Source organism: Perna viridis, chromosome 1 (genome assembly GCF_037379345.1).
Source record: "Perna viridis isolate PV_CMFRI_1.1 ecotype Kerala chromosome 1, ASM3737934v1, whole genome shotgun sequence".
Taxonomy (NCBI): domain Eukaryota; kingdom Metazoa; phylum Mollusca; class Bivalvia; order Mytilida; family Mytilidae; genus Perna; species Perna viridis.
The window spans coordinates 5,259,303-5,273,189 of record NC_142445.1 but is presented as its reverse complement, the minus strand read 5'-3'; the positions used below and the strand labels follow the sequence as shown (position 1 = coordinate 5,273,189).

At 32.3% G+C, this 13,887-nt stretch overlaps 2 protein-coding genes across 10 annotated transcripts in view; one reads left to right on the top strand and one right to left on the bottom strand.

Annotated features, from left to right (window-relative positions):
- Positions 1-1,568: 1,568 nt before the first annotated feature.
- Positions 1,569-13,887, bottom strand: part of LOC148626975 (oncoprotein-induced transcript 3 protein-like) — a 30,620-nt gene continuing 18,301 nt past the window's right edge. For 3 of the 9 annotated variants that reach the window (XM_088564843.1, XM_088564845.1, XM_088564846.1), the window contains 5 exons: positions 7,792-7,891; positions 5,507-5,713; positions 4,279-4,446; positions 3,400-3,450; positions 1,569-2,379 (listed from right to left, as the gene is read on the bottom strand). In XM_088564843.1, the coding sequence (XP_088420969.1) occupies positions 2,324-2,379; positions 3,400-3,450; positions 4,279-4,446; positions 5,507-5,713; positions 7,792-7,855 (546 nt within the window). In that variant the 5' untranslated portion in view covers positions 7,856-7,891 and the 3' untranslated portion in view covers positions 1,569-2,323. Of the gene's footprint in view, positions 2,380-3,399; positions 3,451-4,278; positions 4,447-5,506; positions 5,714-6,370; positions 6,435-7,098; positions 7,270-7,791; positions 7,892-8,434; positions 9,550-13,887 lie in introns of those variants that run through there. The other 6 variants (XM_088564839.1, XM_088564840.1, XM_088564841.1 and 3 more) reach the window with 5 other exon arrangements.
- LOC148626973 (uncharacterized) overlaps positions 12,313-13,887 on the top strand; it is a 46,670-nt gene continuing 45,095 nt past the window's right edge. The window contains exon 1 of the mRNA XM_088564805.1: positions 12,313-12,779. Within this exon, the coding sequence (XP_088420931.1) occupies positions 12,722-12,779 (58 nt within the window). The 5' untranslated portion in view covers positions 12,313-12,721. The remainder of the gene's footprint in view (positions 12,780-13,887) is intronic.

The window sequence follows — 13,887 nt, the reverse complement described above, 5'->3', positions numbered from 1 at the left end:
AAAGAAGTCATTTGCCGAGTCTACTCTATAAAGGTATGCATATCTACAAAACTTCACAAAGTACCAATGTCAAAATCATCATGCAGTTTTAAACGTTTTTACATTGCGCAATGCATCTTGAGCGGGAATGACTGTAACATGTTCAAATCCATGAATTCATAGGCAGATCAGATTAATCTAAATATAAACTACATGTCTATGTCATAGGTTCTGATAAGCAATAGTCAGTGGCTATTGGAATCAGTAACTGTAGTAGTATTTGATGATTGGGAGTTTTAACGACCTTGAATACCAATACAGGCCTCTCACGGTCGATGTTTGTGGTTAGTAGAACCTATTGGTGTTAGTAGCGGTGCCCAGCCTTCGGGATATCTGCCCGAAAAACTCGGGCAGGGCTGTTCTGTAGATGCTCTGGCCTATATACTACCAGAGCTCACGTGAATCTGTAAGGGTTTCTTGACTTTATATTTTTTATATATTTCAAACGGTTTCCCTACTTTAACTGTTTTGGAAAGACGACAACAGAAGAACTGTGAAATATTCGAAGTTTGTAAACTTTTATATGTGGTGCCACACCATTGCCTTTATAATGTTTAAATGCTTTGCCTTTATAATGTTTAAATGATGTTTGGCTTTCGCAAATATTTTGCAAACAAAAACAACAGTTCACAGTTTAGAAAATGCATTTAGTTTATTTCTTTTATTTTGGTTATGTAATAAAATATAAATAGTATTTAAAAACCGATAAGAAAAGAAAATAGAGCTAAGAGATAATGGGCAAGAGTTAACATTTTTACGTTTCCACCCTTTCCATTATCCTAGCGATACGTATTTTTTCATAACCGAAGAAACGGTACGTATGATATTATTTACTCGATTTCCAGTCTAATAAATAAATGGCCCAGTTTGTAGAGGCATTACATTAATTGTTCTTATAATTTGAATGAAACCGATATGAGTTAATCCTTAGTTTGAGCATTATTTCTAATATAATTGCGGTCATTCAACATAACAAAACAGACGACCCCTATCGGTAATTCCGTTCGGTCGTCAATTTAGTGGAAGAGTAATCAAGGGAACCAAGGTTATAGCGGTAATCAAAAGAATATAATCCAGGGACAAAGATCAGACATGGAAAACAGACGTTAAAGTTACAGTTATAGTTTAGAAATACAAAACATCAATTTTACATAAATACTATAAAGAGTTTTGTTTGCATTTGTCAGAAATTTGATCAAAACTATAAAATACACCTGTTTGTCTATGACAATAAACAATACTTACACTTAAAAAGATTTAAATTTAGTAACGTGATATCTCGCATTTAAATTTTTCAGTGTTGTACTATCAATTGAATATCAAGTTTTACGCTTGTTGAAAGGCATATATGTTAATCCCTTTTAAAAGATGACATTATTCGAAACAAATACACTTGAACAAGAAAATTCCCGAATAGCTTTTTTTTATTTTAGAATGTTTAAATTTGGGTTATATCAACATTCATATATTTATTGCGAAGTTAAAAACAAAGAGAGTACATTTCTTGGTGTTAGTTTAATTAAATTGAATGACTGGTTCTGTTTATTGTATTGAATAGGATAAACCACAATAAAAAAAAAGCAATAAAGTTTGCAATAATGCCATTTGTAGAAGTTGTTGTTCATATAGTTTCTGAAATCGCTGTTCAATTAAATCATTCTATCTAAGAGCCCTGTGCGGGTCGGGTGTCAAAAGAATAGGCCCGCAACAACACTATGCTTGTCGTAAAAGGCGACTAAATAGTGCTCCGAACCCTGGCTGGAGTCTAGGGTGCTCTGCCCACGGAACAACTGGGTTGTGTGCCCCAGGTGGTTGAATTGGGTACCCCTGACATGTTACGTGCTGGGGTCTTTAGGCCATAATATGGAAAATCTGACCGCAAACCATAGTGGTGCATCGTGTTGGGAAAACTTTCACGTTCCTCGCACGCTAAAGAACCCTTCTGTGGTATTCTATAGGAGTATTTTATCATCCATTTCATGTTCATCGCTTCGATATAGCTGAAATATTGCTTCTCTGGCGTTAAACACCAACATTCAATCAATCAATCTATCAAAGAAGTCATTAGGTGTAATATTTTTATGACAGGAAATTTTATGATGCCAGCAAAAGAATAAGACAGTCGTGATGTTGTTATTTTGTTTCTTCTAATTACTCTCATGCTATAGTCACTAACAATTACGTTACATTAATTCTTATAAGCTTTCTATTGACTGCACAGTGCTTAATCAGCCAATTGGTTTATTAGTACTTTATTGCGACAGAACGTCTTTAAATCGATGAATTACAGCTCAAATACGTCTGTCCTTCCGTTTTTTTGGTGGTTTATGTTCCAAATATCTGAAACAAACAATTGGAAAGCACTAAAACGTAAAGAAATATTTTCTTCCCACCCGAACTGAAAATTATCAAAATCCCTCAATGTTTTATTTGGTAATAGCAACACATGTGAATGGGGCGGACATACAGTGGTATATCAAAAACGACTTTCATTCTTTTACCAATTTTACCTTTATAACCAGAAAAACATGTCAAAACTAGTAGCTCATTGAATCCTGTAATAAAAAATAACATATTTGTATTACCAGTATAACATTTTGACAATTGAATATTATTTTTTAAATAATTTAAAGTCTAAAAACAGGAAAATATCCCACAAATATGTACACGATCAGATATAACGAAGGCAACATATAATAAATTAACGATAGTTTCACTAATCAGCAAATATTTAGAGACACAAATACACTGATAAAAACCAACAAAGTCTGGCCAGTTATAGTCAGATATGGAAACTACAAGTAAGCAAAAGCAGTATTAAGCTGTTTAGGCTAAATATATTATACACAAATAATGCATATAAATTCACATTAAGCCAATCTCAAAAAGAAAACAGTAAAAGTTAAGTTTGTTAAGTATATTTCATTCGATTACATTTAGTTTCTTATCGTATAATAACAAGTCAGTTATAAATAAAAAAAAACTCACTTTAATATTATAATTTTCCCTATTCATTGACAATTTCATTTCATTTCTAGATATCATTATCACATAAATGAAACAAAAAGTTATAATAAACAGAAGATAATACAGTAAATCATACAACATGGTTTTATCCATTAGCACTATGAACTTGTCAATATAAAGTGAGAACTGAATTAAAAGTGCATGTGTTCATGCGATATGATATAACACTACATATTACACTGCATAAAGGAAAGTTTGAATACTGATAATCCTTAACATACCTTTTAGTAGACATAAAGTATATTCAAATGTTTAAAATTATCATGTTTACCATACAATTTTCTTATTCATTTCACCGCCGGTATATGACTGAATATTTAAAATACATTTTACCTACGCAAACAGGATAAACCTCAGTGGAAGGGCTGAAATTGTCTTCTGACCCTTAAAAAAAGAAGAACTAGTATTTACTTCATCAGAATGAATACGTTTTTTTGAGTTGTATTAGTGCAAGTATCTATCAAACACATTTCAAGAGCATGACAAAGACTCTATATCTATAAGATTGTACATTGTAGGCTTCTGGAACAGGGTTATGTTGCTAAGATTGAAGCCATCACTACAGAAGTTTTATGGTCGTCATCATGAACTCGTGGATCGTTATGGTGTATCCATCAGCACCATGAAATTTGATCTTTTCAACGTGTCATAGTTTTCCTTTCCTTTTTCGTCTATACCGGACTTGAATTTTTATGAGCAACTCGACGGGTGTTTCTAGAGAAGCAGAGGACGCTTACTCTACCGGTCCACCTGGTCCATGCTCCCAGTTTTCAGTGGAGTCCGAGTTGCTCGTTTACTTTTGTTACTTTGTATGTATGATTTTAGTTACTTTATGTTCTTTGTTGTGTATGTCTGTTTTCCATGTCTGATCTTTGTCCCTGGACTACATTCTTTTGATTACCGCTATAACCTTGGTTCCCTTGATTACTTTTTCAGCTTATTGAGCAAGATTATGCCATTTTAAGATTTTTATCATGTTTTCTATACTAGATCAATGAGTTTCATAAACTCCTTTTCATAGTTTATGATTAGCAAATAGTAAATCTCAGTGTATGAGAAGCCTGATCCATTGTTTAATTCCAATGTGAAACTTTAAAGTTAGTATGTTCTTTGTTGGTATGTCTGTGGTTTCCCGAAGACTTCTGTCTTTTGATGTATGTTTGTGTAAGATCCTTTAAATGGTGTCATTATCTACTCTATAAAATAACATACCAAAACAATAGGCCGAATCTTCCACCAGACTCTGTTTGAGGTCATAAACTAGATACCCTTGACAGCAATATTTAATATCTATCAACCATTCTCTTTCACAATTTTCAATTAATGTTTGGACACAAACAGTGCTGCTAACTTGTTGCTCTGGAATAGTTGGTAATTGTCCTGTAATGAGTGTATGAATAATTGTTTAAAAACAATCGGGATGGCAAGTCGCTAGATATGTGTTAGAAAATAAAGTCATGTAATGAATGCTCATGTGTAAAACATATACAATGAGAGATATTGGGAATTATTTATATGTTCGATTATATAAGGCCAAGTTAAAGCTTACAGACATTTATTGTTTAAATGATTTACACCTTTGAAATAAAACAATAAAAAGGGGAAGAATATTTTATTCTCAGTTAGCGTTTCGAATAGCAACAACATAATAACAAGTATTCCGAAAGTGTTGCAAAACAAAACATAGTTCCCTACCGGCTGTTTATATCACTGACCCAAATACTACCTTGGATAATCAACTAAATAACAATCTTGAACAGAAATGATATAGACAAAGACAAGAAACATGTTCAAAACCATTTAACAAATGCAGATTTGCAAAGTTGTATGCACGGACAATTGAACAGATTAGGTTTCAAATGACTGTTGACTGATTTGTGACAAAAAAAAACAAACAAACAAACAACTCATTGTCTTATGTCTTTAGAAAAAAGTGCGTAAAACTAAAATTTTGGTATAGCGCGTATACTGAAAATTGGTAACTTAGGTAAATCAGCAAAGCGGAACGAAATTTGTAAAATTGATCTGTAACTCATTAAGGTAGACTCACATACCAAAAATCAGCTCAATATCTACAAGTGTTTAGAAAAAAAGTGCGGAAAACTTAAATTTCGGTAATGTTTTTTAAAAGTTCAAGGGCTAGAACTCGGACAAAAGTCAACGAAGCGGAACGAAACTTAAAACTGATCTGTAACTCATCAATGTTGACACATAGATCAAATTTTAGCTCAATATCTGCAAGCGTTTAGAAAAAAGTGCGGAAAACTTCATTTTTTTCCGGACTGACAGGCATACGGACGGACGGACAAACAAAGTGCAAATCTAAAGGGGATCAAAAAAAATATTTTAACCACAATAAAAGCATATTTTATTTAGCTTAAACTTCTCTGCCCTTGCATGCCGTCTACTCAGATTCAAGAATAATCTAGCAACCACTTACCTTTAAGCCAAATTGGGTATTTTGTTCCACATCGAAACGCCCCTGGAGCTACAGTTGGAATGATAGAACCATTCATGTCAATTCTGTACCACCCAGCCATCAGTCGACTGTCAGAAATCGGGGTGTCATTTATAAAATCTAATTGGTATGTTGGTGAACGTTTCTCCTCATTGAAAATAACAGAATGAGCATCACATGGGTTGATACCTTTTGATAAAATTCTATTATTTTTTACAATATGCATCAAACGTATTAGATAATTATAGAAGAGTCAAAACACACACGATAGAGCCATAAACTTAACAACTTGATTACAATCTTTATTGTATTAACCAAATCTGAACGAATATACCCCGCAATTGGACCTTAACGCAAGATATTAGATTTGTTAATTGACATTTACAATAAAATGACACTGGGGTATTTATTAGATCTTAGGCTACTGATAATTTAATTTTCTTCTATATACCACCTAGGATTATGCACATATTAATTGCTCTATTTGTACTGTAGGATCTTGTTTTACACTCAACAATAGAATTATCTTGACCGAACTTTACAAAGTGATGCAGGAAAAATAACTCGAATCGCTTTTACTGACTATCATTAATAAATTAGCTGTTCATAGTGGTTTATGGTCCTAGGAAAGTTAGGCTATTGATAGCCAAATTCTGTAATTCATCATTCATTTTAACTTGTGTTTGTAAGAGTTACTATTAGGCAAAACTCTTCTTGGTCAAGTGATAGCGATTTTTATCAATATTATTATTTTATATTTTTTTTTTTTTTCTTTTATGATGATGCAATTTTTTGACGAGGACATTTAACGGACTCTCGGACAATGCAACACAGATCTATACATACTCATTGTTCTTGTAGAAACTTTGTCGTCAGTACATAATGATGTTACATAATACCATGAAGACACCTTTGTTGAAAGTACAAAACAATTCCCTATTGCTTGAGCTGAATTTATACACATACATAAAACATGAAACTTTAAACTGGCGTGTTGTTTCTTGCAATTTTTTAATTATCTTTATTTTTGGAGAAACATTGATGAGTATGTTATTGTATTTAAGTATCACATATTTATATATTACAAATAAAACACTCTTGAATCAAAACTAATAAAATATCAACAAAATATCTATTAAAGGAGTAAGAACCAGAAACAGAAAAAAAATGCTTATTGATTTGAAACGAGTTTAAAATGTTAAATATGGAATCAAATATTAAACAAGTTTTATGAGTAACTTTACGTATTTTAAGAATAATGTTAAGGAAGTGAAATAAAGAAAGAATGATAGAAAAATAATACAAATTCAATTTACAATCTAACTTAAGCCATGGCTGTTTGTAGCTATGCTAAAATCAAGTTTCATGAATGTTTAATTTCGACGTGACAATACTGTCAATTACTCCTGCTTTCAACAATCCTTTAAACATTTTAATTGATATTGAATATATAAATTAAGTCAATTTAACCCCTCAAAAAGAAAACAAATATTGCGTTCTCTAAAACTGCTACTTACAAGTTATTTTCATAGTAAAAATAATTAAAAGTCGGGGGTCCTTTTACCAATGTTTACCTTCGTCTCCATTTATAGTCACACTATGTTTGGAATATAGAATTTTTTCAAACCAAGTAATACAGTATGTTTTCTATTATTCGACAAACAACTAAAATGTCCCATCCTAGTATCCTTTCACTCTAAGTAGCTTTCCATACAAAAGTAATTGATTCTGTTTTTTCCATAATCCTGTTAGATGTTTCAATGTTGGTGAATGGAAAAAGGGTAATTCAAGCATACGTATGAGTTAATGCGGAAAACAAACTTTTAAGGTCTTTAAATAAATACAAACTACAAATATTTGTACCATGCCACTTAATGAAGTCAACTATGTTTTTATTTGTTTTGTTTGCTGGTGATGCACACTACAATAAAAAATATTACTTTGTGAATGTTGTTTTGGAACTTGTTACATGTAAATGAAAATGTTAGATATTATTTTTGCCGATAACATACAAACATGAACTATAATATCTTCACTATTCCAAGCTGGTATATAAGAAGATTGAATCGTTAGTAACTTAAGATATTGTAAATGATTTAATTCAGATGTCATTGAACGAACTTGATTTCTTGTGTTTATGTCGATCTTTCAATTGTCCCATTAGATATCAATATTTGATCATGTTTAGTTGATATGGTAAGAACAGATTACGTTATTATAACATAAACAGTGCAAAAGTATAGCTAGTAAAATAAAATATAAGTTACCTGATACTCTTGCTGTTACTTCTAGAAAAAGCAAAATACAGGAAATGCCCGTAAAACCAATCATTTTGCCATCTTCACTTTCTACCCGGAAGTTTGGTTTCTATTAAATTAGACAATAAATCCAGTTTATATCCGAGTGTTCTTTATACATTGATTTAAACTTTGTTATTTTTAAAAATGTATTTATATTATTACGAAAGTTTCCAACTCGCGTCATTCAGAAAATAAATGACACTATTTTAATTATCGATTAAGGATGAGAAAATTTAGCCAAGTAAACCAACCCTAAATATTTCATGTACAAACTGAAGTCAAAACAAATGGCATACTGATAAAAAGTGTTCATTTTTAATGATACCCTGGTTTTTTTATAAGAATTCCTTTTGGAAGTGCTGTAGTATTTTGTTTTAGCTTTTTTAGCTCTCTGGATTGGCCCTTTGTTTTGATGCTTTGATATTGTTGATGATATGTAATCAAATACGATCAGCGCGATTCGCAGTTGGTGTAAATTGAAAACATTGGTAATTTTATTTCAGTTGTTTGAGACTGTTATGTTTGTATTCTATCCCTGTATAATTGCATATTTTTATATATGTAACATTATGTTTTGAAAGGAATCACGAGCATCGCCACTATACGTCACCTAAGTTACAAGATGTCTCAATATATGGTCTCCTTCCTTTCATACAAAAACTTCTTGGACTTCGTCACATTAGAACCAAACTTTATTCTATACCTCTCTCTCTACTACACTCCCTTTACAGAACAAGTGTTGGCCCTGTTTTTGACCCTACCTCATCATTATACAGACTTGTTGTCATCATTTTAAATATTGGTTTCCACAGACTCTTTAAACTAGTTTGTGTGAAAAGTCAAGATGAAGAAAAACGATCATTTCTTCCACTACCTTTTATCAACAAAGGTATAGATGCAATTAATTTGGCTAACATCCTCCATCCCAAAAATGTTACCAACAAAATTCTTTCATATTTCAAAGACAAATCCATACTAATTATTTCATATTCCTATACTTCACTCACTGTATCCAAAATTTTCAATTATAAAAGGCTATTGCAGAACCTCGAGATTGAGGACTTCAAGGCTAAACCACCTGACTGTTCTTGCAAAAACTCTCTATTCAAATATGGTCCTTCCGGTCACATCGTTACGGGAGAGTTGTCCATCATCGAAAACGAATCTCTGCGTAATATCCTTTCTAACGGTTCCAAGTACCGTGAACCGCGCTCCATAAATTGGAATTATAACTTTAAAGTTCTTATGGATATCGTTGAGGACTACGCCAGTAAATGGATAAAACGAGAACAATAAGACATTGATTCTCTGGCAGAGTGGTTAAAGGCCGTGAGGTCTTTAATTTTGAAACGAATGAAAGTTTTAAGTAGGTCAATGAGTGCCAATTCTATATCAGTCTTCAAAGACCCCGATCTAGCAAAAACATTGTCTACTATACATATCAAATATGTTGTCGTACCAGCAGACAAAGCCCAAAACAACATTGTTTTTCTCTGCAAAACGTTTTACATCCAATGTTTATTACCAGAGGTAGACGTAGAAAATAATAGCAGTGATATGACCTATACTGGCACCACACTCTCCAAAGAAGAAATTGTGGAAAACCATAAATTTGTGCTATCCTCTTGTGGTCTCTCTACCAAGGATGATGACTGTGATTTACTGTCTATGTAATGAATACCTCAACTCCACAAGAATCCGTACAAACAACTTACATAGCTGGATCTGCAAAATGTACCACAAAATCTCTTTCAAAACTTTTAACTTCTATACTCACAGCTGTCAAAGAGGGTTTGTAGTCCTGCCACAACACTTTTATTCCTGTAGTGGTATTAATTCAATGTGGATCCTGAAATATTCGAAAGATCTTTTAGAGACAATCAGTTCAAGACTATTATCAGAATATAATAGCATTAAAACATATAATTTGTCAACACTGAATACTTCTCTTCCAAATACTTAGTTAAAATCCCGACTTAAAAACATTATACACCATTGTTTTTTTCCAAAAAAAGATGGTACACCTAAATACAAATATATAGTTCTTGGTGGAGATTCATCATTTTTTGTAAGACATAATTTCAAATCATCTTCCAAATATACAGAAGTAGATGCTGGAATTTTTAATCGGCAACATATTTATCCAGTGTGGTGGACGCGTTTTTTTTCAACAAACGGTCGGCATTACAATGGAAACAAATTGTGCTCCTCTACTTGCTGACCTATTTTTTCTCTCTTATGAGGCTGACTTTATAGCTGATCTGATTCGAAAGAATGAATATCGTATAGCTAAATCCTTTAATGTCAGTTTCCGCTATATAGATGATGTATTATCTTTAAACAATCCTAATTTTGGAGATATTATACATCGCATCTAGCCCCAGAGAACTTGAGATAAAGGATACTACAGACACTGTGAAGTCAGCCTCATATCTTGACCTACACTTAGAAATCGACGGTAAAGGAAAACTACTGACCAAACTTTACGACAAACGTGATGACATTTCATTCAAAATTGTCAACTTTCCTTACATCGGTGGCAACATCCCTTCAGCAACTGCGTACGAAGTGTTCATATCACAACTCATACGTTATGCCAGAGCTTGCAGAGACTACGCAGACTTTTGTATAGCGCTAGAATTCTAACAAATAGCCTTCTTGGGCATGATTTTGTTGCTACAAAATTAAAGTCATCACTACAGAGGTTTTATGGTCGTCACCATGAACTCGTGGGTCGTTACGGTGTATCCATCTGTACCATGAAAACTTGTTCAACGTGTCATAGTTTTTTTTCCTCTTTCGTATACCCCGGACTTGACTTTTTATGAACAGTTCGGCGTGTGTTTCTAAAAAAGCAGAGGACGTTTACCCTACCGGTGTACCTGGTCCATGCTACCAGTTTTAAGTGGAGTTGCTCATTTGTTTTTGTTACTTTGTATGTATGATTTTAGTTACTTTATGTTCTTTGTTGTGTATGTTTGTTTTCCATGTCAGGTCTTTATCCCTGGATTACATTCTTTTGATTACCGCTATAACATTGGTTGCCTTGATTACTCTTTGATAGCACATATGAAACAAAGTACAAGATAGTTATCTGAAAATCTTTTATAACTTTATACCATATATATAAGGGCACGTACAGATTTTGGGGTAGGTTAAGGTTTTTCATCAGGAAGAAAAGAAGGAATATAACCTCTTTGAATATGCTGTAAGATATAATTATTCCTTCGTTTAAATGTATAAACATGACGACTTCATAAATGCAAATATAACACAAAATGATTCCATATCAGATTACGTATTAAGATTAACTAAAGGTAGTCATTCTATAAAAGTATAAATAAATCATGGAATGGAATGTTAAGAATTAGTTTATTGATTTAATTTCACGAAGGGTTGTTTAAATTTCAAAGATTATAATTTTAGACGTATAAAGTTTTACAATATCATATATGATTTTTCTCTAATAAAATTAAACATTTTACTAGAGTTACCTTTCAAACGTCTTTTAGATTTAATTAGTTCATTTTAGAGGAAGTTTTCATCTTTCGTCATTCCCTGTAGAAATATGCACGAGTAACAGTTTGAAATTATTTCATAATTCGTCGTTGTTATTGTATCAATACCGAAACACTTTATGGAACAAAAACAAGAAAAAATTAATGATGAACATTTTTATGTTTTATGAGTTCAGACGAATGGTAAAATTCTTCTAAGGAAAGTAAGAACCAAACCGATATAAAATTGACGGTACTAACAATCAAAGAGTAATCAAGAGAACCAAGTTTGTTAAGACATGATAATACCGGATGTCAGAAAATGAAATGTAGTTGAGACACAATTAGATATCGTAGCATAATTATCAAGACAGCTAAAATACAAACACAATAGCTTATTTTAATCTTCGCTTGTACCATTTTCCGATTTGGATATTTTATAAAAATCAAAGATACTGATGATGTACCATATGACTTCAGATAAAGGTTCTAGCAGAGATGGTTGATATATAAGTAGGATTGAAAACTACACCAGAAAATCTCTTATAATTAATTTGAAAAATGAAACAATGTTCCTATTTCTCTGGTGTTTCTTAGATACATAATAGCAATTACTGTCGATACAAATTCAGTTTCATTGCTTTGTTAGCCAATCGCACAAAAAGTCCTCTCTAGGATGCTTACTAACATTTCAGTAATTGTGGAAAATATCATCTGAAACTTATGATATTTACTATAGTGGCTTTTATCATATGCCGATTTTGAAATATTCTTGAGTTCTTAGATCTGAATTAAAAATTTATTTTTGACTGAACAAAGCTGCAGACATGGCATTATAAATAAAATGAACGTTTTCCATTGACAACATATGTTCTAAATGATGGGATTAAAGTTATAATTAATGTGTTATGCAATTGTCAATAATTACGATCGAAAGCAAAAGTGTGCGTTTAGTTTTTCGATCCCACATGCTTCTTTTTAGTGAGAGTTCACATTGCTAGTGCTTCAGTTTTCTGTGTGTGATGTATTGCTTTACTTATCTCTCCAATTTGTCTGCTTTATCTATTTTATTTGCTTCGCTCCATTGTGTATGAAGATGGTCCCTCATTCATTATTAACATTCAGGTCATGTTTTTTTTTATTTTACACGTATTTGAATTATCCCACTATTGATGCTTCGGGTTTATTTTTTTTTTTTTGCCAACCGTCGGTGTTATAAGTTTCCTTCAAAGGTTTAATTCATTTCTAATTGTTTACACCCAAAATAAACACAGTGGAAAATACCACAGAATAAGCCACCTGCTAAGTTTGTATTTATAGAACAACGTAATGAAGTATTGTGCAAGATAAATATATTCATTTAAAGTGTTATTCAAACACTTCCTAGTTGAAGTTAACTAATGGCAGTGATAAATATCTTCCATTTAGTCTTGCTCTGTATCAATGTTGCTGTTCATGGTAAGTTTTGTTTCGTAAAGTAATTAGAGACACTGACTGATGATTACAAATTATATTTTAAGAATATAGAAATGCTCAGCAAAAAGAATTGACAAATTCATTCATAGTGTCTTGATTTGCTCGAATATTTTCAGAGAAAGATAAAACTTCTTATAGTAAACATTGTTTTTTTTTAAGAAAGGCTTATACACCTCTTCAGAAAAAAAACAATGTTTAAATGCTACAAATCAGTTGGTTCTTTAATCGAAGAAATATCTACTAGTATTTTCCTCTACTGTCATACAAAACGTGAGTGGCACAACGAGATGCCTTCATTCAAACGTACCAAATATGGTAACTATGTAGTCGTACCTACATGCAATGTCACTGTCGCCAACACATTATTATATATCTACATATAATTCTGATGTTTTTTTCATAATTATATGTAAATTAACAATAATTTGTTGAAGAAATAACGGTAATTGTTTGAATGTTTTACCATCATTAGTTCGCGTGATGTACATCTGTGTAGGTTTTGGAATATACCAATGATTTTGTCATTCACTAAATATCTAAACATTGTTCCAATTGTAACTATACCAATTGATACTGATACCGAAGACACAATTTGCTCAATCGAAAAGGTCATCCACAAATTTGGAGCTTTCCAAAATAACTGCCATGACTCTCAAGTGAGTCTCTTGCTGACAATTGTGACACTGTAAAGTCAGCCTCATATCTTGACCTACACTTAGAAATCGATGGTAAAGGAAAACTATTGACCAAACTTTACGACAAACGTGATGACTTTTCATTCAGAATTGTCAACTTTCCTTTCATCGGTGGCAACATCCCTTCGGCTCCTGCGTATGGAGTGTTCATATCACAAAGCATAATTGTTTACGACCTATTATGACGTTTCTTATTTTGGCAGATGATAAGTAATGATATTACCTTCATATGCCCAGAGTACACCCAGCTAAAATTACCCGCTATAAGGCACCTCAGAATGAATGTCTAACAACTGAGTCATCACTAAAAATTTACAGCATTCATTTCCTCTCTCTTTCGTCTACCCTGGACTTAGGTTTTTATGAACAAGTCGATGGGTGTTTCTAGAAAAGCA